The sequence below is a fragment of the Micromesistius poutassou genome (assembly GCF_964030765.1).
Source record: "Micromesistius poutassou genome assembly, chromosome: 10".
Taxonomy (NCBI): domain Eukaryota; kingdom Metazoa; phylum Chordata; class Actinopteri; order Gadiformes; family Gadidae; genus Micromesistius; species Micromesistius poutassou.
In genome coordinates, this window is record NC_140280.1 from 11,047,060 (window position 1) to 11,069,559 (window position 22,500).

General features: G+C 47.4%; 2 protein-coding genes across 4 annotated transcripts in view; one reads left to right on the forward strand and one right to left on the reverse strand.

The window, feature by feature from the left end:
• The window catches only part of ppm1e (protein phosphatase, Mg2+/Mn2+ dependent, 1E), a gene marked incomplete at its 3' end in the record, with an annotated part of 41,216 nt that extends 30,467 nt beyond the window's left edge, over positions 1 to 10,749 (forward strand). The window contains 5 exon segments of the mRNA XM_084474221.1: positions 1,062 to 1,250; positions 3,488 to 3,631; positions 8,781 to 8,874; positions 9,781 to 10,159; positions 10,161 to 10,749. Coding sequence (XP_084330347.1) covers positions 1,062 to 1,250; positions 3,488 to 3,631; positions 8,781 to 8,874; positions 9,781 to 10,159; positions 10,161 to 10,749 — 1,395 coding nt within the window.
• Positions 10,750 to 15,456: 4,707 nt separating this feature from the next.
• Positions 15,457 to 22,500, reverse strand: part of trim37 (tripartite motif containing 37) — a 26,596-nt gene continuing 19,552 nt past the window's right edge. For 2 of the 3 annotated variants that reach the window (XM_084474697.1, XM_084474696.1), the window contains exons 22-25: positions 22,059 to 22,281; positions 20,326 to 20,417; positions 17,354 to 17,464; positions 15,457 to 17,061 (exon numbers count right to left, since the gene is read on the reverse strand). In XM_084474697.1, the coding sequence (XP_084330823.1) occupies positions 17,003 to 17,061; positions 17,354 to 17,464; positions 20,326 to 20,417; positions 22,059 to 22,281 (485 nt within the window). In that variant the 3' untranslated portion in view covers positions 15,457 to 17,002. Of the gene's footprint in view, positions 17,062 to 17,353; positions 17,465 to 19,838; positions 19,875 to 20,325; positions 20,418 to 22,058; positions 22,282 to 22,500 lie in introns of those variants that run through there. The other variant, XM_084474698.1, reaches the window with a different exon arrangement.

Consider the following 22,500-nt stretch of genomic DNA (forward strand, 5'->3'; position numbering starts at 1 on the left):
CAACAGACTCAGGTTACAGCACACACCCAACAGACTCAGGTCACAGCACACACCCAACAGACTCAGGTCACACACCCAACAGACTCAGGTCACAGCACTCACCCAACAGACTCAGGTCACAGCACACACCCAACAGACTCAGGTCACACACCCAACAGACTCAGGTCAGACACCCAACAGACTATAAAGATATATTATTATAGAGATTATTTGCTCCAAATGAGAATGTTAGTGTGAAATTAAACACTACAGTATATGGCAATGTTGTTTTCAATAAAAAAAACATTTGCACAAAGCAAGCTGATCCACTTTTCCATGATGATAAGAGCAATAAAATGAGAAAAAATAACGGGACAAAAAGAAATCAAGGGACATTTACAATAGATAAAAATGTGCGATTAATTGCGAGTTAACTATGACATTAATGCAATTAATCACCATTAAATATTTTAATAGTTTGACGGCACTATTAGATATCTATAATATATATATATTATCACAGCCAAAAGCTGTGTGCACCTCCGGATGATATTATGGCTCTCAAACGACTGCGTCGGGTTCTCAGACGCCTCTGGTTCTTCCACATCAATCTGAAGTACAGACTGATCCAAATCGGTCCTTGGAACAAAAAAGGTTGGGAAGCCCTGATCTAGAGCGCTGAACCCCTGATCTAGAGCGCTGAACCCCTGGTCTAGAGCGCTGAACCCCTGATCTAGAGCGCTGAACCCCTGATCTAGAGCGCTGAACCCCTGATCTAGAGCGCTGAACCCCTGATCTAGAGCACTGAACCCCTGGTCTAGAGCGCTGAACCCCTGATCTAGAGCGCTGAACCCCTGATCTGGGATGTGGAGGATGCAGAATGGGAGTAAGCTCACGTCATTCCAATGAGTTTCTTTTTGTACATTACTGATCTTACCCCTCCTCTCCTCCCATACCCCCCTCCTCCCTCCTCCCTCCTCACCTCCCCTCACCTCCCCTCCCCTCCCCTCCTCCCCTCCTCCCTCCCCTTCCTCCTCCCCTCCTCCCTCCCCCTCCCCTCCTCCCCCCCCCCCCCCCCCCAGGACCAGGAGGACCAGGCCTTCTTCGCGGTGTTTGACGGCCACGGCGGGCTGGACGCGGCGATCTACGCCGCCAACCACCTGCACGTCAACCTGGTGCGCCACGAGTTCTTCAAGCAGGACCCCGTGGAGGCCCTGTTCCGCGCCTTCAGGACCACCGACGAGCGCTTCATCAAGAAGGCCAAACGCGAGGTGGGCTCTGAACTACACGTGTTGTATCTCATCTGTTTGAGGGTTCTCTGTTGTGGTTCTACTTTATGAATACCACCTCCGGCGGGAACAATCTCCATTTTACAGGTTATTGCAGCAGCTGACCTGATTGGTTGAACCGATGACACTAATTGGCATCTGGGTCTGTTTGAGCTCAGTTACTCTTAATAAAGTAATTATCCTTTTGAACATTGTATTATTCAATTATGTTTAAACAAGAGAATTCGGTGGAACCTTTTGTCCATTGGAAAATGATTGGATAATCTATCAAGTTGATGAAGTGGTAACAGTCTGCTACATCTGGCAGAACATCCAGAGTGTTTCCTATTGGCCCTCACCCCGTGCGTTGGGTTCCATCCCCTCGCCCCTGAGGCCTCTGGGTGTCAGGGGGTGTGGCTGGTGACGCGGCCACTGATTGGGTCTCTCTCCTGACTCCTCCCGTTTACTGCCTACCTAAGCAGGTCATCAGGGAATGGGCTTGTTTTGGCCCGAGCTGGCAGGAGCAGCAGGGATAAAGTGTTCTGTCCGTGAACGGGACTGTGGACTTGGCCGTGGGCATCACGGATAATGTAATACGAACCCAAGTAAATTAACTTTCATCTTGTGACAGTAGCCATCCTGCTCTGTCATAGTGGCCAGGAGAGGATCTACCACCAGCCACCTCTTATAGACCCAAGGCTCCTTCTTATAGAAGCTTTACTCCCCCTCGGATCACATGTATTGACCCCCTAGAAGAAGAATGATCACATGTATTGACCCCTAGAAGAAGAATGATCACATGTATTGACCCCTAGAAGAAGAATGATCACATGTATTGACCCCTAGAAGAAGAATGATCACATGTATTGACCCCTAGAAGAATGATCACATGTATTGACCCCTAGAAGAAAAATGATCACATGTATTGAGCCCCTAGAAGAAGAATGATCACATGTATTGACCCCTAGAAGAATGATCACATGTATTGAGCCCCTAGAAGAAGAATGATCACATGTATTGACCCCTAGAAGAATGATCACATGTATTGAGCCCCTGTGGTGTTGTGTTGACGTTGTGCGGTGGCGGTGGCGTTGTGTTGACAGAAGGTGCGCTGCGGCGTTGTGTTGACGTTGTCATTGTGTTGGCGTTGTGTTGACGTTGTGTTGACAGAAGGTGCGCTGTGGCGTTGTGTTGACGTTGTGTTGACGTTGTGCGGTGGCGTTGTGTTGATGATGTCGTTGTGTTGACGTTGTGCGGTGGCGTTGTTGTGTTGACAGAAGGTGCGCAGTGGCGTTGTGTTGACGTTGTGCGGTGGCGTTGTGTTGACGTTGTCATTGTGTTGACGTTGTGTTGACAGAAGGTGCGCTGTGGCGTTGTGTTGACGTTGTGTTGACGTTGTGTTGGCGTTGTGCGGTGGCGTTGTGTTGGCGTTGTGTTGACGTTGTGCAGTGGCGTTGTGTTGACGTTGTGTTGGCGTTGTGTTGGCGTTGTGTTGACATTGTGTGTTGGCGTTGTGTTGGCGTTGTGCGGTGGCGTTGTGTTGACGTTGTGTTGACGTTGTGTTGGCGTTGTGTTGACGTTGTGCGGTGGTGTTGTGTTGACGTTGTGTTGGCGTTGTGTGGTGGCGTTGTGTTAACAGAAGGTGTGCTGCGGCGTTGTGTTGACGTTGTGTGGTGGCGTTGTGTTGGCGTTGTGTTGACGTTGTGTTGACGTTGTGTGTTGGCGTTGTGTTGACGTTGTGTTGACGTTGTGCGGTGGCGTTGTGTTGACGTTGTGTTGGCGTTGTGTTGACGTTGTGCGGTGGCGTTGTGTTGACGTTGTGTTGACGTTGTGCGGTGGCGTTGTGTTGACGTTGTGTTGTGTTGACGTTGTGCGGTGGCGTTGTGTTGACGTTGTGTTGGCGTTGTGTGGTGGCGTTGTGTTGACAGAAGGTGTGCTGTGGCGTTGTGTTGACGTTGTGTGGTGGCGTTGTCGTTGTGTGGTGGCGTTGTGTTGACGTTGTGTTGACGTTGTGTGGTGGCGTTGTGTTGACGTTGTGTTGACGTTGTGTTGACGTTGTGTGGTGGCGTTGTGTTGGCGTTGTGTTGATGTTGTGTGGTGGCGTTGTGTTGGCGTTGTGTTGGCGTTGTGTTGACGTTGTGCGTTGTTGTGTTGACAGAAGGTGCGCTGTGGCGTTGTGTTGATGTTGTGTTGGCGTTGTGTTGACGTTGTGTTGACGTTGTGCGTCGTTGTGTTGACAGAAGGTGCGCTGCGGCACCACGGGCGTGGTGACCTTCCTGCGGGGGCGGACCCTGTACGTGGCCTGGCTGGGGGACTCCCAGGTCATGCTGGTGAAGAAGGGCCAGGCGGTGGAGCTGATGAAGCCTCACAAACCAGACCGCGAGGTAGGAACACACACACACACACACACACACACACACACACACACACACACACACACAACAGGGCGGGGGGGCAAGAAGTAGGACACAACTTCCTGCGCAGCAACATTAACGTAAAAGTAAAGATTTTTGTAACAACCCAGACGGACCACTTTTGTTTAGAGTCACATGTTTATGATCGCCATGGCAACCCTTTTGTCTGGCGGTGGTCGTGTGTTTGGGTGAACGCCCTCTGAAGAGAGATCACGGTGTGACCCCCTGAGCCTCTGGAGAGAGACCACGGTGTGACCCCCTGAGCCTCTGGAGAGAGACCACGGTGTGACCCCCTGAGCCTCTGAAGAGAGACCACGGTGTGACCCCCTGAGCCTCTGAAGAGAGACCACGGTGTGACCCCCTGAGCCTCTGAAGAGAGACCACGGTGTGACCCCCTGACGCTGAGCCTCTGAAGAGAGACCACGGTGTGACCCCCTGAGCCTCTGAAGAGAGACCATGGTGTGACCCCCTAGCGCTGAGCCCCTGGTCCTCAGGGGGGCATCAGACAGGTTGTTGGTTCTTGGTCCCGGTCAGTATCTATCTCAAAGTCATTACCGCCGAGCCTCCAGCGGTGCAGAGTGTCGCTCCAGCCCTCAATAAGTTAATCTCAATAAGTCCTCAGAGGCTGGTGGCTCTGGAGGAGGCAGGAGGCTGCAGAACCACAGTACCACAGAACCACAGTACCACAGAACCACAGAACCACAGTACCACAGTACCACAGTACCACAGAACCACAGAACCACAGTACCATAATACCACAGAACCACAGAACCACAGTACCACAGTACCACAATATCACAATACCACAGAACCACAGAACCACAGTACCACAGAACCACAGTACCACAGTACCACAGAACCACAGAACCACAGTACCACAGAACCACAGAACCACAGAACCACAGAACCACAGTACCACAGTACCATTACAACGCAGCGCAACGCACCGCAGCGCAGCACAGATTATTTCACTGCGGTCACGCTGCTGACACTTGGAGAACGACCAGCCAGCCGACCCAGTTTCTTGCTGTGCGTATATACTAGCCATTACGGTCATAGCGTCTCAGAACTGGTTAAAAAAAAAAGAATTCGTCAGGTACACACCAAAAGACTGACGCTGATATCAATTTAAAGGAAACGCCCTGTTATCATGGACTAAATTCACTTCAGGGTTATGGTACACGACCCCATAGTGGGACCCAGTACGCTTCAAGACATTCTGATGTGTAGTTTCAAATTAAAAGTCCACCAACAATTAACAAATGAGACGTATTACATATGATTTTGGATTAATATTAAAAGTGAACGCCCTGTTATCACAGACTAATTCCACATCAGAGTACACAACCCAGTAAGCTTCAAAACTTTCTGATGTATATTTTCAAATTAAAAGCCCTCTCAATTAAAATATTTCTGATGTACAACATTTCTATATATTATTAAAAATTCTAGTTGTGACATCAAATGATAACTACTTCTGTTATGCATGACTTTAAAAGCAATTTAACAATTCTATCACTGGGTTACAATCATTACAATTAGTTATTCCAGTTTGATTTCCTTGTGGTCCTATTCCTCCAGTAAGTGGGCTTCATTGCTGCTCACATGTTTCTCCTGGTTTAAATATTTTAACCATCAATACTTTGCTTTAAATTGAAAGTTATTCTTTTCTCTTTGTAGGATCACAGTGGATGAGAATAATTCAGTCTTGCAGGTATCTGAATCCTAATTTTGATAAGTAAGACAAAGTTAAAGAGTGTGATGATTTCTCAACAGTTTTACGTTCGCAGGCTCGTGGAGCTCCATTCCTCTACAGCCCCACCTGAAACCATTCCCCCAGTGACCCTCTAGGCAGGCTCCTTCGTCCACCAACTTTGGGTCACCACTTCATTGTTCTACTTCGATGGATACTGTAATACTTTTTTAATCATTCAACTTTTTTAATTTTTTCTAAAAATGTTATTAGTGACTCAAACAAGGGTACACTTTTTAACTATTTTTAAAGTGCAAATACAGACTTTAAAGATAGAAAGTAAAATATATGATTCTATATTTATCTATCAGATCAGCTGTCACACACAAAGTTTCGAACTCTAATCTGGTTATATGTTGCTGTCAGACTGTAAGAGCCCATAATGTAACGCCTTATTACTTGGGTTCACTTATTACATTACACTATAATGTTAAGTTAACCAAAATGTACATTTTTCCATTATGGACAAAAAGTTATGGGCTCAGCATTTTCTGACATTATAGGTTTTATTCCATTTCTTTATCATAAACTTGGACAATGATACGATATTTGCCGATATCAACAGTGACGCCATACGGTTTTGATTCGATTCGATTCAGGGGCCTGTGATCGATATTAGACGTGATATATGATTAGATATGCCCATTTAACACAACCTCTTACATTCACATCAAATCACCAAAAACAATTATAATTATAATTGTAATTAATTCTATTAATTATAATTTCATAATTTTATTTCTTTGCTCTTCCGGATATTTAAAACAAAAACAATCCATTTTTAATACAAAGAATAAAGTGCCACATTGCATTTAAGTGCAAAAGTTTTTATATGGCTTAACTTAAAGAGCCTGTAATACGATAGGACTTTATTAACATTGCATTGGAACATGGGCCATTCCCAACCTGTGTGGATAGTGTTCTTCTAAAAACATCGGTTTTCCCGATTTTCCCGCCCAATTGGGCTACTTTTAATCATGTTAGGCTGGAAAAATGGGAAATCTTCCCAATCTGGCAACACTGTTAGCTGTGCTGCTGCTCGTAGCCAAACTGAAACTAGACGTCCTCACACACGCGCTGTCGCTGCCTCGCTACACTGAAACTAGACGTCCTCACACACGCGCTGTCGCTGCCTCGTTACACTGAAACTAGACGTCCTCACACACGCGCCCGCTGCCTCGTTACACTGAAACTAGACGTCCTCACACACGCGCTGTCGCTGCCTCGTTACACTGAAACTAGACGTCCTCACACACGCGCCCGCTGCCTCGTTACACTGAAACTAGACGTCCTCACACACACGCTGTCGCTGCCTCGTTACACTGAAACTAGACGTCCTCACACACGCGCTGTCGCTGCCTCGTTACACTGAAACTAGACGTCCTCACACACGCGCTGTCGCTGCCTCGTTACACTGAAACTAGACGTCCTCACACACGCGCTGTCGCTGCCTCGTTACACTGAAACTAGACGTCCTCACACACGCGCCCGCTGCCTCGTTACACTGAAACTAGACGTCCTCACACACGCACTGTCGCTGCCTCGTTACACTGAAACTAGACGTCCTCACACACGCACTGTCGCTGCCTCGTTACACTGAAACTAGACGTCCTCACACACGCGTCCGCTGCCTCGTTACACTGAAACTAGACGTCCTCACACACGCGCCCGCTGCCTCGTTACACTGAAACTAGACGTCCTCACACACGCGCTGTCGCTGCCTCGTTACACTGAAACTAGACGTCCTCACACACGCGCTCGCTGCCTCGTTACACTGAAACTAGACGTCCTCACACACGCGCTGGCGCTGCCTCGTTACACTGAAACTAGACGTCCTCACACACACGCTCGCTGCCTCATTACACTGAAACTAGACGTCCTCACACACACGCTCGCTGCCTCGTTACACTGAAACTAGACGTCCTCACACACGCGCTCGCTCGTTACACTGGGGAACACGTGAGCCGCTTGGTGCACTTGCGCAGAAATAGTTTCGCAAACACCCACGCAAGGAGATTGTCAAAATAAAAGCATGTAATAAAGCGATATGCATCGATGTTTGGGCGTTGCGTCGATGCAGTTGGATCGTTTGCCAATCAATCGATGGATCGTTACACCCCTAATAATAAACAGTAAAAGTACTACATAGTACTTGTGCATCTAATCGAGGAAGAACTTAGTCCAGCACAGTAAATGTATCCTGAACTACTTGTTTAAGAAACCATTTTTAAATCCCGAAAGTCAGGAGAAAATGTCGCAATATTGTTCATTGTAAGGGACTGTGACATAGATTTATAAAAAATACTGTAAAAGTACTTCATAGTAGTATGTAGTCAAGAAAATATCTTACTTTCTATCTTTAAAGTCTGTATTTGCAGTAGCTAATAATAGCTTAAGAAAAACTGTGATTTTTCTTAAGCGTTTACCGTTGTTTATACCCTATAGCGCTGCCCTGGTGAACCGGTTTCTGCAGAGATGGGGCCTGTAGAGGAATGGAGCTCAGACGACCCAAACTTTGTCTTACGCAACAAAATTAGAATTCAGATACCTGATCCACTGTGATCCTACAAAGAGAAAAGAATAACTTTCAATTTAAAGCAAAGTATTGATGGTTAAAATATTTAAACCAGGAGAAACATGTGAGCAGCAATGAAGCCCACTTACTGGAGGAATAGGACCACAAGGAAATCAAACTGGAATAACTAATTATAATGATCGTAACCCAGTGATAGAATTGCTTTTAAAGTTGTGCATAACAGAAGTAGTTATCATTTGATGTCACAACTAGAATTTTTAATAATACATAGAAATGTTGTACATCAGAAATCTTTACATTGAGAGGGCCTTTAATTTGAAAATACTCTGTCGTGGTCGTGTACTCTGATGTGGAATTAGTCTGTGATAACAGGGCGTTCACTTTTAAATGTAATCCCAAATCATGTAATATGTCTCATTATTGAATCTTTGGTGGGCTTTTAATTTGAAACTACACATCAGAATGTCTTGACGCGTACTGGGTCCCACTATGGGGTCGTGTACCATAACCCTGAAGTGAATTTAGTCCATTATAACAGGGCATTTCCTTTAAATTTATATCAGCTTCTATTGTCTTTTGGTGTGTACCTGACAAATGCTTTTTTTTTAACCAGTTCTGAGACGCTATGACCGTAATGGCTAATATATACGCACAGCAAGAAACTGGGTCGGCTGGCTGGTCGTTCTCCAAGTGTCAGCAGCTTGACCGCAGTGATTGTTTCCGTGCCGGAGGGCTCACAGTAACAATGATTATTACAATAATCAATGAATATGTTGTACGTCCCCTGCGATGACCTCTCTGTCTCACGACGGCCGTCTGCTGGTCTGCAGGATGAGAAGCTGAGGATAGAAGCTCTGGGCGGCTGTGTCATCTGGTTTGGAACATGGAGGGTCAACGGCAGCCTGTCAGTGTCCAGAGCCATAGGTAAAGTACTACTGTTAGTACTACTGTTAGTACAAGGTAAAGTACTACTGTTAGTACTACTGTTAGTACAAGGTAAAGTACTACTCTGTAAAGTACTACTGTTAGTTAAAGGTAAAGTACTACTGTTAGTACAAGGTAAAGTACTACTGTTAGTACAAGGTAAAGTACTACTGTTAGTTAAAGGTAAAGTACTACTCTGTTAGTTAAAGTTAAAGTACTACTCTGTAAAGTACTACTGTTAGTTAAAGTTAAAGTACTACTCTGTTAGTTAAAGTTAAAGTACTACTCTGTTAGTTAAAGTTAAAGTACTACTCTGTTAGTTAAAGGTAAAGTACTACTCTGTTAGTTAAAGTTAAAGTACTACTCTGTTAGTTAAAGTTAAAGTACTACTCTGTTAGTTAAAGTTAAAGTACTACTCTGTTAGTTAAAGTTAAAGTACTACTCTATTAGTTAAAGTTAAAGTACTACTCTGTTAGTTAAACTACTACTCTCTATTACTGCACCACAAACCTTTTGTGGTGTAGGTTAGGGTTAGGGTTAGGGTTAGGGTTAGGGTTAGTGTTAGTGTCAGGGTTAGTGTTAGTGTTAGTGTTAGTGTTAGTGTTAGGGTCAGGGTCAGGGTCAGTGTTAGGGTTAGTGTTAGTGTTAGGGTTAGGGTTAGGGTTAGTGTTAGTGTTAGTGTTAGGGTCAGGGTCAGGGTTAGGGTTAGTGTTAGGGTTAGGGTTAGGGTCAGGGTCAGAGTTAGTGTTAGTGTTAGTGTTAGTGTTAGGGTTAGTGTTAGGGTCAGAGTTAGTGTTAGTGTTAGTGTCAGGGTCAGGGTTCTGCTGTGTGTTCTGCTCTCAGTGCGCCGTGTCACTGAGCCTCCATCACCAGAGCTACGGCCGCCTCACAGTCTGTCCCCCGCAGGCGACGCGGAGCACAAGCCCTACATCTGCGGGGACCCAGACCACAGCGTGCTGCCCCTGGACGGCTCCGAGGACTACCTCATCCTGGCCTGCGACGGCTTCTGGGACACGGTGAGCCCCGACGAGGCGGTGCGGCTGGTGAGCGACCACCTCCAGGAGAACACGGGCGACAGCAGCATGGTGGCCCACAAGCTGGTGGCCTCGGCCCGCGACGCCGGCTCCAGCGACAACATCACGGTGATCGTGGTGTTCCTCAGGGACCCCCGCCGCCCGCCGCCCGGCGACGACGACGAGGAGGAGGAGGCGGCCGAGGAGGGGGTGGAGGAGGAGGAGGCGGCGGCGGAGGTGGAGGAGGAGGAGGAGGAGGAGGAGCAGGAGGAGGGCGACCCGGCTAGGGGCGAGCGGGGGGGGCGGGCAGGGCGGGAGCAGCGCGGACGTGGGGGGGAAGGGCCGCGGCGGCTGGCCCCTGCAGCAGTGCTCGGCGCCCGCCGACCTGGGCTACGAGGACCGCATGGACTCCTTCACGGACAGAACCAGCCTGGGCCTGCTGGGGCCCCCGGGGGCCCCCGGGGCCGGCTGGACCGCCCTACCGCCCGCCTCTGACGGACGGCCCCCGGCCGGCCGCGACCCCACCCCCGGAGGGGAGGCCTGCTTCTCTCACGGCCGAGAGGAGGGCCCCCCGGGCCCCCGGGCGCGGCCCCGGCCCTGGGGCCCCGCCTGCCACGACCTCCTCTCTCTGGCCTCGTTGAACCCGCTGCCCTGCCGCCGCCCGGGGCTGCCGGGCCCCCGGGGGCCCCTGGGCCGGCCCCGGAGGCTGACCCGCAGGAGGCTCGCCCGGAGGGGCGGGGCCGGGGCCCGGCGGGGGCTGTCAGACCTGCAGCGGTCCTGCCGTAGTCTCCTCTCCCCCGACCGCCGCCCCGCGCCGCGGCCCGGGGCGGCCCTGCCCCACCTCCAGGACGGCCCGGTCTGAAGAGCCCCCCCCCCGCTACGCCCCCCGCCCCCACCACGCCCCCCCCCCTTTGCTTTAAGGTCCTCCACATCTCTGTTGTCAGGGGCCCTGAGGCCTGCTGCCGTTGTTGTGAGTACTGGACCCCGTCAGAACAGAGTCGACTCTCGCACCATACAAAAAAAATCCCAAATTGTAAGCGTTCTTATCATGACAAAAAAAAAAAAGTATGCTGAGCTCATTGTTGTTATTGACTGCATAAGAAAAGCTTCACTGTTGATGGACAGCGCTGACCGCTGGCCAGACGGCTGAAGGCTTCACACAGAAGAGGAACGCTGCCACACTCCATGTCCATCGATAAAAGCGCTTAACACAGGATTATAAGATTAGCTGTCACTTAAATAAAGGCTACATGTAGTGAGATGTAGTCCAGATGGGGTAGGGCTGTACAATAGCATGATAGCAGAGTTAGAGCAGAGGAATATAATTTAAAGAAATTATCTATTTATAGTGTTTGTTAGACCGCATAGTGACTCATGAGTAGACTAGTTGATCAATCACGCCTACTGTGTTAAGCTTTTTGTTTAGAGACAGCCTATCAGGCAAGAGTACTTTTCAATTGTCTTGATGTCAAAGTGTAAACGTTGTGTTAGCGTTTATTCACTGGGCCACGAGAGTTCAGCCACGCTGGGCAGCTGTGCCTTCAGACTGAAACACAACGCTGCGTCTCTTTATGGGAATAAAGTGGAGGTTCCAACGCGACCGAGTGCACAACAACCAGGATGTGTTTTACTGTTCAGAGCTCCTGCTCTGAGTCACTGGGGTCAAGACAATTCCTATAGTGTGAAATGTTAGATAAAAGCCATAATCTCCTCAACAGCAGCTCATAGCACTGATTTTAATCCAAAAAATGTCCACCAAGACACTATACTCAAGGATTTACACAGGGAAGTATTGACGCTAGCACGTTAGCCCGCTAGCACGTTGGCCCACTAGCACGTTAGCACGTTAGCGACAGCAGGCTCAGTCAACAGTGCCTCCACTCTCTTGGCCCAGGCGAAGGTCCGCCCCCAGCAGGACGTCAGTACGGGGAACAGACGACTCCATGTGACCACAGGGGTTCTTGTGCCATCCCTGACAAACTACCGCACTGTGCCATCACCTCCTTTTGTACGCTATCGGCATTTTATCAAACATGTTTAGAATTCAAAGTTGTTCCTCTGTGGGATGTGTGTGGCTCTAACAGTGGGAGGTCCAAATGAGTCCGGCCCCTATCAGCCCGAGCCCTCACACACTGGACCTCAGTCTGTATTCAGAAAATCAGCACAGAGTCAAACATCAGCTTCAGAGTCAAGAGAATGTCGTCCGGTTACAGACGCAGAAACAGAGGTCTTCATGAGAGCCGAGGCGCCGCGCGGTGTTAAGGCTGTTCTCTTTTGAAAGGTCAGTCTGCCATTCTTAATGACATCGCCGCATCCTCAAACAGCTGGATCCATCTTTAGATTTGTCACAGCTATAATTATCAGATTTACAGAATTATTGTATATTGACTAATTGCCAAAAATACAGTCATGTCCGCATTCATCTAAATGGCCAAATAGACAGCAGGCTTCCTTCAGCTGCAATAGTTTATTAGCAGTGTGCAAAGATAACCGATAGTGATTCTTCTCTCCGTCGTGGGGCTGAGACGTGTTCAGGATGGACGCGTCGGCACATCCTCGTCCAGGGATTGAAATCATTGAACAATTCACACGTTTGGGGTTTAATGAATCTTAGATGGGGGTTATTCCCTTTCAAACTCTAATTATATATTTATTGTATATTTATTTTACATTTTAACGCATATCATTGTTAGGGAGTAGACAATAGCGGTTAGCGTTTGAATGAATGGAAATGAAGTGTTGAGAATTAAATATTTGCTAGAATGTGAGCCCTCAAACATCTTTCTGAGAGCTCAGGTATCTCTCAGGGTTGATCAGCCCCCCCCTCACACTGATTATTAGGGTATATTAATTAATCTCCTAAATCACACATCATTTGGATAGGGCTTTCTTGAATATGAATTGACTTGAATTGTTAACAGACATTTGGTCTAAGACGAAAACTCAATGGAACTCAATCCATGGCAAGTTAAAGATTTAAAAAATAAAAACCTCCACGAGTTTACCCTTAAGTTTACACTTAAGTCAATGATTAGACAAATGGATCACCGACCGTTAGTATGAACAGGTCCACAGCCTCCAACCAACTCCAGGGCAGTGAGTCCACGGTCCTCTGGACCCTTGTGTGTGTGTGCAGTTTAAGAACAGACGACAGGTTCAGACTGAATTGTGTACAGTGTTGTTCCTGTTCTGTTCTCTGTGGTGTTCTTATAATTAGTTCTACTCTAATCACTTGTGTACGTTCCTCCTGAGTGGCCGTGTTGTGGCAGACACTCGTACCACAGAGGGACGTGGGGGGGGGGGGGGGGGGGGTTCGGTGCTCACAGAATCACTAAACAAACGCACCCTTCCCGACAGAAGGGATTAACGTTGAAACGTACTGGATGTATATTGTGTACATACACTGTGGAGCTCCAGGGCCAAACTGTCACTGTGTGTAAGCAATAATAATACAAATATAGAAAGTCGTCCACAAAACCCATTGAAGTCACCACCTCCCAACGAGCAGCCAACACTGGAACCAAACCCCGAGACCAACTGTAGGGACGGCACCTTTCATGGGGAAACTGGTTATTTGCTGTTTCTGGCAACTCTCATAATGTTTGTTCCACCAGAGATGGTGTCCTTGAGGTTTAGCGTCACTCTTCAAGAGCCAAACAAACGGCCTCCGTCCCCTCTTATGACGATCAACACTCCTGCTGATTCACATCCAGGGCCTTTGTGACTCTGCACTGTGTGTCTGTACACAAACTAATATCTTGTTTTTTTTTTCTTTTTTCTTCTGTAAGCAATAATGAATCTTTTGGAAACTTTGTGTGGAAAAGGCTCCTCTCAGGGTTTGTCTTCACTTCTCTCTCTCTCTCTCTCTCTCTCTCTCTCTCTCTCTCTCTCTCTCTCTCTCTCTCTCTCTCTCTCTCTCTCTCTCTCTCTCTCTCTCTCTCTCTCTCTCTCTCTCTCTCTCTCTCTCTCTCTCTCTCTCTCTCTCTCTCTCTCTCTCTCTCTCTCTCTCTCTCTCTCTCTCTCTCTCAGCTCCAACCCAGAAGCGGTCAGTGTGATAATTATAATCATTAATAATAATCCATGGCTTCACGGTGGGCCCTGGTCTTTGCTCACACCCCTGGTTAGACGTGTTTCTGCAGGTTGGAGGGAGGGTGACCAACAGCTCGCTTGTCAATAACTCTGCATATATTTAAAAGCAAACAACCTCAGGTCCTCTACTGAGACGGGGTTCACTTTAAATCTATGCAGGCACACGCCCTTAAAGGTGTTGAGACGGTCTGGGCAAGGCCACAAAACCATTAGTAGACTTCTCTCACACACACACGCACACACACACACACAGTCATACTCTGAAGACACACACACAGTCACACACACAGTCATACTCTGAAGAGACACACACACACACACACACACACACACACACAGTCATACTCTGAAGAGACACACATAGTCACACACACACACACAGTCATACTCTGAAGACAAACCCATGATTGGCTCTTCCTCTAAAATGTGAGCTAAGTAAACAAAACAAAAAAAAGGTACCAATATAAACTTTTAGTAAGTGAATAGTCATTGTATGGTCATGTAGTATACATGTGTATCTTTAAATGGTGACTTATCATGTACATAAAGTATTAGCGCAACTCTTTCGGCTAATGCCTCTTTTCTCCACAGCCGATGGATGTCACCCAAGAGGAACCTTGTTCCATCTCACATGCAGTATACCATCAACCAAGTTGTTTTAGAGATTAGTACAACCTTAATGCAGACTAACCTAGCACTAGTAGTTAAAATAAGAAAATATAAATAAGTAGGAAAGAGTAAACCATTGTTTGAATGAGTGATGCTTTCTGTTTCTTGTAGATTTTAATTAAAGGGTTAGGGATTAAAGTAAATACAATATTTTAAAAAATATGCAACCACTAAAATAACATGCATACAAAAAATGAGTGGCTTTTACAACTCTGGCAAACCTCTTGTGTGTTATGTGTTAGTAGAAGACCCATCTGTGTCCTTCCCTCCGGTGAATACCCTTCACTAAGCCCTCAAGTGGGCAGGGAGGACAGGACTCTGCTCTGAGCAGCAGCAGCCTCCACCTGTCTAGTCCTGGCATCAACACACCCCCACTAGAAGCTGCTATTGTCCTCGTCTCTTCTGCTGGTTCAGCCCCTGGCCCTAATGCGGCCCTGCATGCTTTAAAAAGAAGGAAGCTCAATTAAATAGAAACTCCGGATGACTATCAGGGTAGTGTCCTTTGGTGAACAAGATGGCAAACATGTTAACGTTTCACTACACAATTGTACACAACAATGCTAAGCCACAACCAAATAGCACAATTGCGAAAAAAATTCTAAACGATTTAAAAGAAAAAAATAATTTTGGGAGCAGGCTTATTCCAAGAAATCATTTGATAAACCGCAAGTTGATTTAGAATTTGGATGTCAGAACTGAGTGACATTAGAAAAGGGATGATAAAATGTAAGTTAGATGACTAACGATGCACGTTCATAAAATATTGACCCTATAAATAAAGGCAACCAATTTCTTAATGCGTGTTCGGTCTTGACACTAGAACTAAAATTGCCCTTGCCTAAGTTTTAGTAGTTTAGTAAGCATGATACTAAACTACATAGCACTAATTTGGCACTTAGTTAAATCAAAGTTTTATTTTGATTGAGAACATTGCACAGTGATGAAATGGATTTGGTTTATCAACAATCTGAATGACAGTGTGAAAGAAATCCTTCTGCATAATATGAGAGCTACTAATCAGGATTATGTTGCTGTATACACACACTATACACAAGTGAGCTGTCGGTGCCACAGAATAGGGTCAGTTACTCACTAAGCAGTCCCTGCTCGAGGTCACAAAGAATATAGGCATGAAACACAGAGCCTCCAAAAAAAAATCTAATTCAATATTTTATTCTACCTGTCTGACACCACACACAAAAAGAAACAAAACAATAATGTGCATTAGAAGGAACAACTTGTGATAGAGCACAGAAATAGTACACACACATCATAACACAGAAGTGTGTCTTTGTGTCATTTACAAGACTGAATTGAGTTAGCAAGAGAGATTGTTCTTTAGAGTGAGGAATGATAAAGTCATACAGACCCACAGCATCAACCCCGCCCCCATTTCTAACACGCAAGCCATCCTGTTTCCTACTTTCCTCAGAAGATTCCCTAAAGGAAATTAGGTCACTCACACACACACACACACACACACACACACACACACACACACACACACACACCCTTGTGTAATTATCACAGCGTTATAGATATTTAAAATGTAAACCAGTGAATATTTACGCATGCAAGATGCATGCGCTGCCGACATCCTATCCACCTCCATGTCCCCTGTGTACCTCTCCGACCCAGTAACCCTTACACTACAGGACACATCATAGAGACAACAGAACGGTGCTATTGACACCGTTATGGGGAGTGAGAGGACTGATGAAAGAAAAACAAGCCAACAAGGAAACTGAAATAAAACGGTTAATGGCAGCGATGGAAACCTCTCCCACACATCTGCTGCTGAGACGCACGGAACAACTTAATAAAACTAAAGAGTGTTTAACGCTCACAAGGTGTGAAGAACAGAACCAGCCTGGAACCAGCCTGGAACCAGCCACTAGGAGCTGCTGATGAGGAACATTTAGACCCCATTAGTTCCACATATTTAGAACATTGCCTCGTTTGTTTCTGCTGGTCCAAAGCTCAGGCGTTAGGTCTGTGAAGCAGGCAGCCTGGGGTAAAGGTTGGTCTAACAAAGGGCTATAGTGGGAATATTGATGTGGTGTCAAGCTTTGATTTCATTTTCATTCCCATGAGCTTGAGGGTAGAAATACAGGAGGAGCACATATTATAACAATGAACAGTGTAAAAACTCAAAGTGCATTAAATACATGGTTGAGCAGGAGTCTGCTCACGGTACAGAACTCAGTCCAGATGAGCTGTTCTAGAAGATTGTACAAAGTGGACGTCTGGGCTCTCCGGAGACTTCACTGGGTTACTGGGTACTCCTCCATCTGCTGCTCTCTGCAGCCCTCCGGCCAATCAGAGCGAGGTACTGGCCCCAGGCCGGGGAGACCCCCTCACCGGTCTGTGGGCGGGCCGGCGCTGAAGCCCAGGTCCTCGGGCAGCAGCTGCTCCTCTGGAGGACAACCACACCTGGGTTACAGTCCAACACTATCTCTGTTTAATGACTATCCATGACACTAACCACTGAGTTCTGTTCTTTATTTTACTGCTTATGTTCCATATTTTCTGATCTCATGAAAGTCCACAAGAAGGAGGTCTCCCACGCCGTCAGTCTTATCATTTTTAAGCGTTATATTCGAGGAATGTCACATCAATATAGAGGAAGACAGACAGCAGGATCATCTTGTCACTCCTTTAAGTGTGCGTGTGTGTGTGTGTGTGTGTGTGTGTGTGTGAGAGATCACCTGCAAAAGGCAGAGCCTGGATGTGGTAGGAGAGGTTAGCGTCCTCGTCCTCGGTGTCTATCTCACTGTCGCTGCTCATCCCCGGCAGCAGGTGCAGAGCCTGCTTGTGTCCTGAGGAGACAATCAGGATCCACCACAGTCACCAGGATCCACCACAGTCACCAGGATCCACCACAGTCACCAGGATCCACCACAGTCACCAGGATCCACCACATTCACCAGGATCCACCACATTCATCAGGATCCACCACAGTCACCAGGATCCACCACAGTCACCAGGATCCACCACAGTCACCAGGATCCACCACATTCATCAGGATCCACCACATTCATCAGGATCCACCACATGAACTATGCCGGGGTTCAGCCAAACCTGGTTAGGCAGAGTAACCAGGTTAATGTGATGACATCATCCTGGTTATGGCGCTGGGTTAGGGATCCACCTGTTGGATCCTTGTGACACTGAATGAAGCCTAGTGCTGACAGGATGACTGCTACTAAAGATCCCATTAGTGGCCCTGTGATAGTCCTGTTTTATACAGACGCCCTGTGAGTTGGCTGTCTCCTCATTGGTCCCACAGTGCGTTGACCAACGCGCCATCAGGGATCTATTCTTTTGTAGCCCCTCAATGTGTTGGCGGGTTGGTTTGAGGTTAATGTCAGACAGCTTGGTAGCTGCCATGTTGGCCATTTCTACACATGCTTGATTCAACTGAATACATTTTGACTTCAATGAAATGTTAACTTTGAGAACGTTGGCTAATGGTGTTAACTTTGGAAACGCGCCCCTCAAGACCATTTCACTGACGAAACACACTGCAGAACTAGTTAACTAGGCTTTTAATGCTACCTGGGATTCTGAAGTAATCAAAGGCCTCCCATAACAGACTATGTGGTACTGACCCGAAAGCATTAGCCAGATCCAAGAATACAACATGCAGGTCTCTCCTCTCGCGCTTCTCTAACTGTATTTGGTGCCAAATCATACTGGTATGCTCTAAGCATCCGGAGAAACCAGGGATTCCAGGAATTTTGCACCGTGGTATCAATTAGTCTATTCAAGATAACTTGTCAATCTCCGTGCCACAACAACACTGAAGAAGACCTTCCCTTCAACATTCAGTAGACTAATTGGTCTAAACTGATTAATCTCCACTGAGTCCCTCTCTTTGGGAATAAATATTCCCCCAGCCCTACGCCATACCTTGGGAATACTCTGCTTTTTCCAAACTATTTTCATTAGTTTCCATAAGAATCTTAAAACATCTGGTGTGCTCTTATACAATCGGTAGGGTATTTTTCTGCCTCAGTGCTTGAATCTACCTCCACATCAGGGGTGCTGATGTCCTGCGAACTGTGGGTTACTTCCTGTTGCTGGACTTCAACCGACTGACTTCAACCGACTGACTCCACTTGCAAGTTGCTATCAATGCGGGTTCCCTGTGTTCCCTCTACCAAGCACTTAATTTTCCCTTGATGGATTCTCAGCCCCTTCAGAGTAGTAACCTTCTGCCAGCCACACACACACACCTGCAGCTTCTTCTCAGTTAAGTTTGAACTAGTGGCTTCCACCGACATGCTTTCCTTACTCATAGTCGAATTCGTTCCAGGGTCAGTAACCGTGTCCATCACAGGTGAGTCATCTTCCGCCCCTGCTCTCGCTGACTCTAGGGGTATTTTTCCATTATGTAGTTTAGTAGCTTGGTAGGGTGTAACCCATAGCTTAATAAAGCCTGGGCTACTGCCACAATGAGCTGCTAACCCATTGCGGCCTGGGTCTATTTCCTCCTGTCAGCCGTCTTTCCATGCTGTCACAGTGAACAACAGTGGCCCTAGAATGGAGCCTGGTGGAACTCCAATTTTACTTTCAGCCTTTCCTGATGTAATACCATCACATGTAACACGTTGAAATCTACTTGTACTCTACTACTATCTAAGATAGTTCTTGAACCAACCAATAGCATTTGTGGACACCCCAATTTTACCCTGACGCTTTAACAAAATGCTGTGATCCACTGTATCAAAAGCCTTTGAAAGGTCAATAAACAATCCTGCACAAGTTTTTAATTAATTAGCATTGACCTTTTAAGGACTGTTACGGGGCCATCTTGGGTCGTGCACGATCACAAACTTCAACGCAGGTTGGTATTTACAACGAGAAGAGTGCGAACAGGTGTGCGCCGCACGGTTTTAAAGATTGGAATATTTTTGTTCATACTCAGATTCTGAGGTTGAGACGTACAGAATGTTTTTAAGGGAGGGTTTTACGCAGAGTTTTATAAATGAGGCCCCAGGTCTGCCCCAGGATGTGGTCTGGTCCAGACCCTATGGAGGCAGGCCATATTCCACAGGTCTGCCCCAGGATGTGGTCTGGTCCAGACCTAAGCAAGTATCTCACAAGTATCTGTGTGAGACACATGCAACAGTTGCCTTATGTGCAGAATCCTAAAGCTGCCTGAACCCTGGGTGTTTACATGGACAACAACATCAGGTCACATGGTTTACCTCTGGAAAGACAATTCTACCTCCAACACACACACACACACACACACACACACACACACACACACACACACACACACACACACACACACACACACACACACACACACACACACACACACACACACACACACACACACACACACACTCTCTTCAGCAAATGTTTTATCCGGGTTCTAGATTTGAGAAATGTTGCCCTCTTCTGCTCTCCCTCTTTATAACTGTTAAATCACAACACCTTCAATATGCCTAATAAAGAGCCAAGGGCTTATTGTAGTAGACTCAATGTTCACCCACATTAGTCTGTTTTCTTGAGTATTGACGTTGAGAGGGCCATTGTTCAAATAAACAAATCCCTGTCTTAGCGCTGTACCTTTGCCTGTCAAATGAGTGTTTATGACCAGCTGCCTTAAGAGGCAGTGGGTTCCTCATGGAGGGCCATGCTGACAGCAGGGGGGTGAGGAGCTCACCTTCATGCTGGTGTGAAGAGTTTCCGTCCAGGAGGCCGAGCAGGGCCTGGTGGGCGCTCCCTTCAGACTCACTGCCCTCCAGCAGGCTGGGCCTGGGGTCCAGAGGGAGACAAACAACCAGTTAAATAACCAGCCTTTTTATTACCATACTCCTTATGGAACTTTCATCCCACAAGTATTTGGTTTCCTTTTATCGTTGGCTGCTTTACAATCTGAGCCTTAATCAAACCTTGATGAGTGGCAGGCAAATGTTGAAAGAAATGCAGCCTCCTGCTGGGCATGCCAGAGTAAAGTCTGCTCCACAGCCAAAGCCCTGTCCCAGTACACCACCCTTCTGCAGAGTAAAGTCTGCTCCACAACCAAAGCCCTGTCCCAGTACACCACCCTTCTGCTTTATGCAGGGAGGGGTGGCCTGATTCTACATCCAGTGTGTTGGCCGGTGTGAGCCCCCAGAGAGCCTCAAACGGAGTGAATGCAGACACTGGCTCTGTGAGGTCGGGAAGAAGACATATCCCCCAGTAAATGTTCCATTTCCCTTTCAACAACCAACGGGGGCACAAAGGTGATGAGATCTTATAAATAAGTAAATGCAACATTGGATTAATAGGTTGGAATGTGTCAAGTTTAATTCACCAAAATTGATGCTGTCATTTATTCGTCATGTCAAGTTCCCGATTTACGATCAACAAGACGGTGTGTCCCGGTTTCTTTAGCCCCTCAGTTCTGTTCTGTGTCACTACATAAAGATTGCTACACACTCTGGAAACTGATAAAATCTGATAAACAAAAGGAACGAATGGCAGTGGATGACTCAGACCCATGGATGACACGTTGTTGACCATGTCCTTGAAGTTGAATGTTCCCTACACTGGGCCAGGAGAACGGTTCAGCGGCCTTCTGGTGGTGACCGTGATGTAAACTACCGGACGTACCCGGTAAGACCCAACGCATTGGGAGGGGCGCTGGGAATGTGTGGTCAGGACTCCACTTCAAGACCTTCTTTTCTGGTGGTCTGCCACTCACAGTCCCAGTGTAGACCCTGGCAGTGTCACTGCTTCAGTAGACCCTGCAGTGTCACTGCTTCAGTAGACCCTGGTCACTGCTTCATTAGACCCTGCAGTGTCACTGCTTCAGTAGACCCTGCAGTGTCACTGCTTCAGTAGACCCTGGTCACTGCTTCAGTAGACCCTGCAGTGTCACTGCTTCAGTAGACCCTGGTCACTGCTTCATTAGACCCTGCAGTGTCACTGCTTCAATAGACCCTGGTCACTGCTTCAGTAGACCCTGCAGTGTCACTGCTTCAGTAGACCCTGCAGCGTCACTGCTTCAGTAGACCCTGCAGCGTCACTGCTTCAGTAGACCCTGCAGTGTCACTGCTTCAGTAGACCCTGCAGTGTCACTGCTTCAGTAGACCCTGGTCACTGCTTCAGTAGACCCTGGTCCCTGTTTCAGTAGACCCTGGTCACTGCTTCAGTAGACCCTGCAGTGTCACTGCTTCAGTAGACCCTGGTCACTGCTTCAGTAGACCCTGCAGTGTCACTGCTTCAGTAGACCCTGGTCACTGCTTCAGTAGACCCTGGTCACTGCTTCAGTAGACCCTGCAGTGTCACTGCTTCAGTAGACCCTGGTCACTGCTTCAGTAGACCCTGCAGTGTCACTGCTTCAGTAGACCCTGGTCACTGCTTCAGTAGACCCTGCAGTGTCACTGCAGTGTAGATCTCCATCCTTCGTACCCGACGGCCCTCGTGGAGCTCTTGGTGGAGTTGGCTCCTCCCAGGGAGCACAGGTCAGCCTCCGCTCCGGAGGCCGCGTACAGCGCCTTCCGTTCCTCCGGCTGCTGTTTGGAGGTGGAGGCGGGGTCCAGGGAGCAGCCCCCCAGAGGGGAGCGGCCCCCCAGAGGGGAGCCCCCGCTCAGGGAGGGCACTGAGCTGTGGCTGCTGTCCGCCTGGAGGCCGACTGAAGAGAGAGGTCATTAGGTCAAAGAGAAACACTGAAGAGAGAGAGGTCATTAGGTCAAAGAGAAACACTGAAGTGAGAGAGGTCATTAGGTCAAAGAGAAACACTGAAGTGAGAGAGGTCATTAGGTCAAAGAGAAACAGGTCATTAGGTCAAAGAGAAACACTGAGGAGACACGCTAAATGTTACAAGGAAGAGAGAGAGAGCCATTAGAGGCGT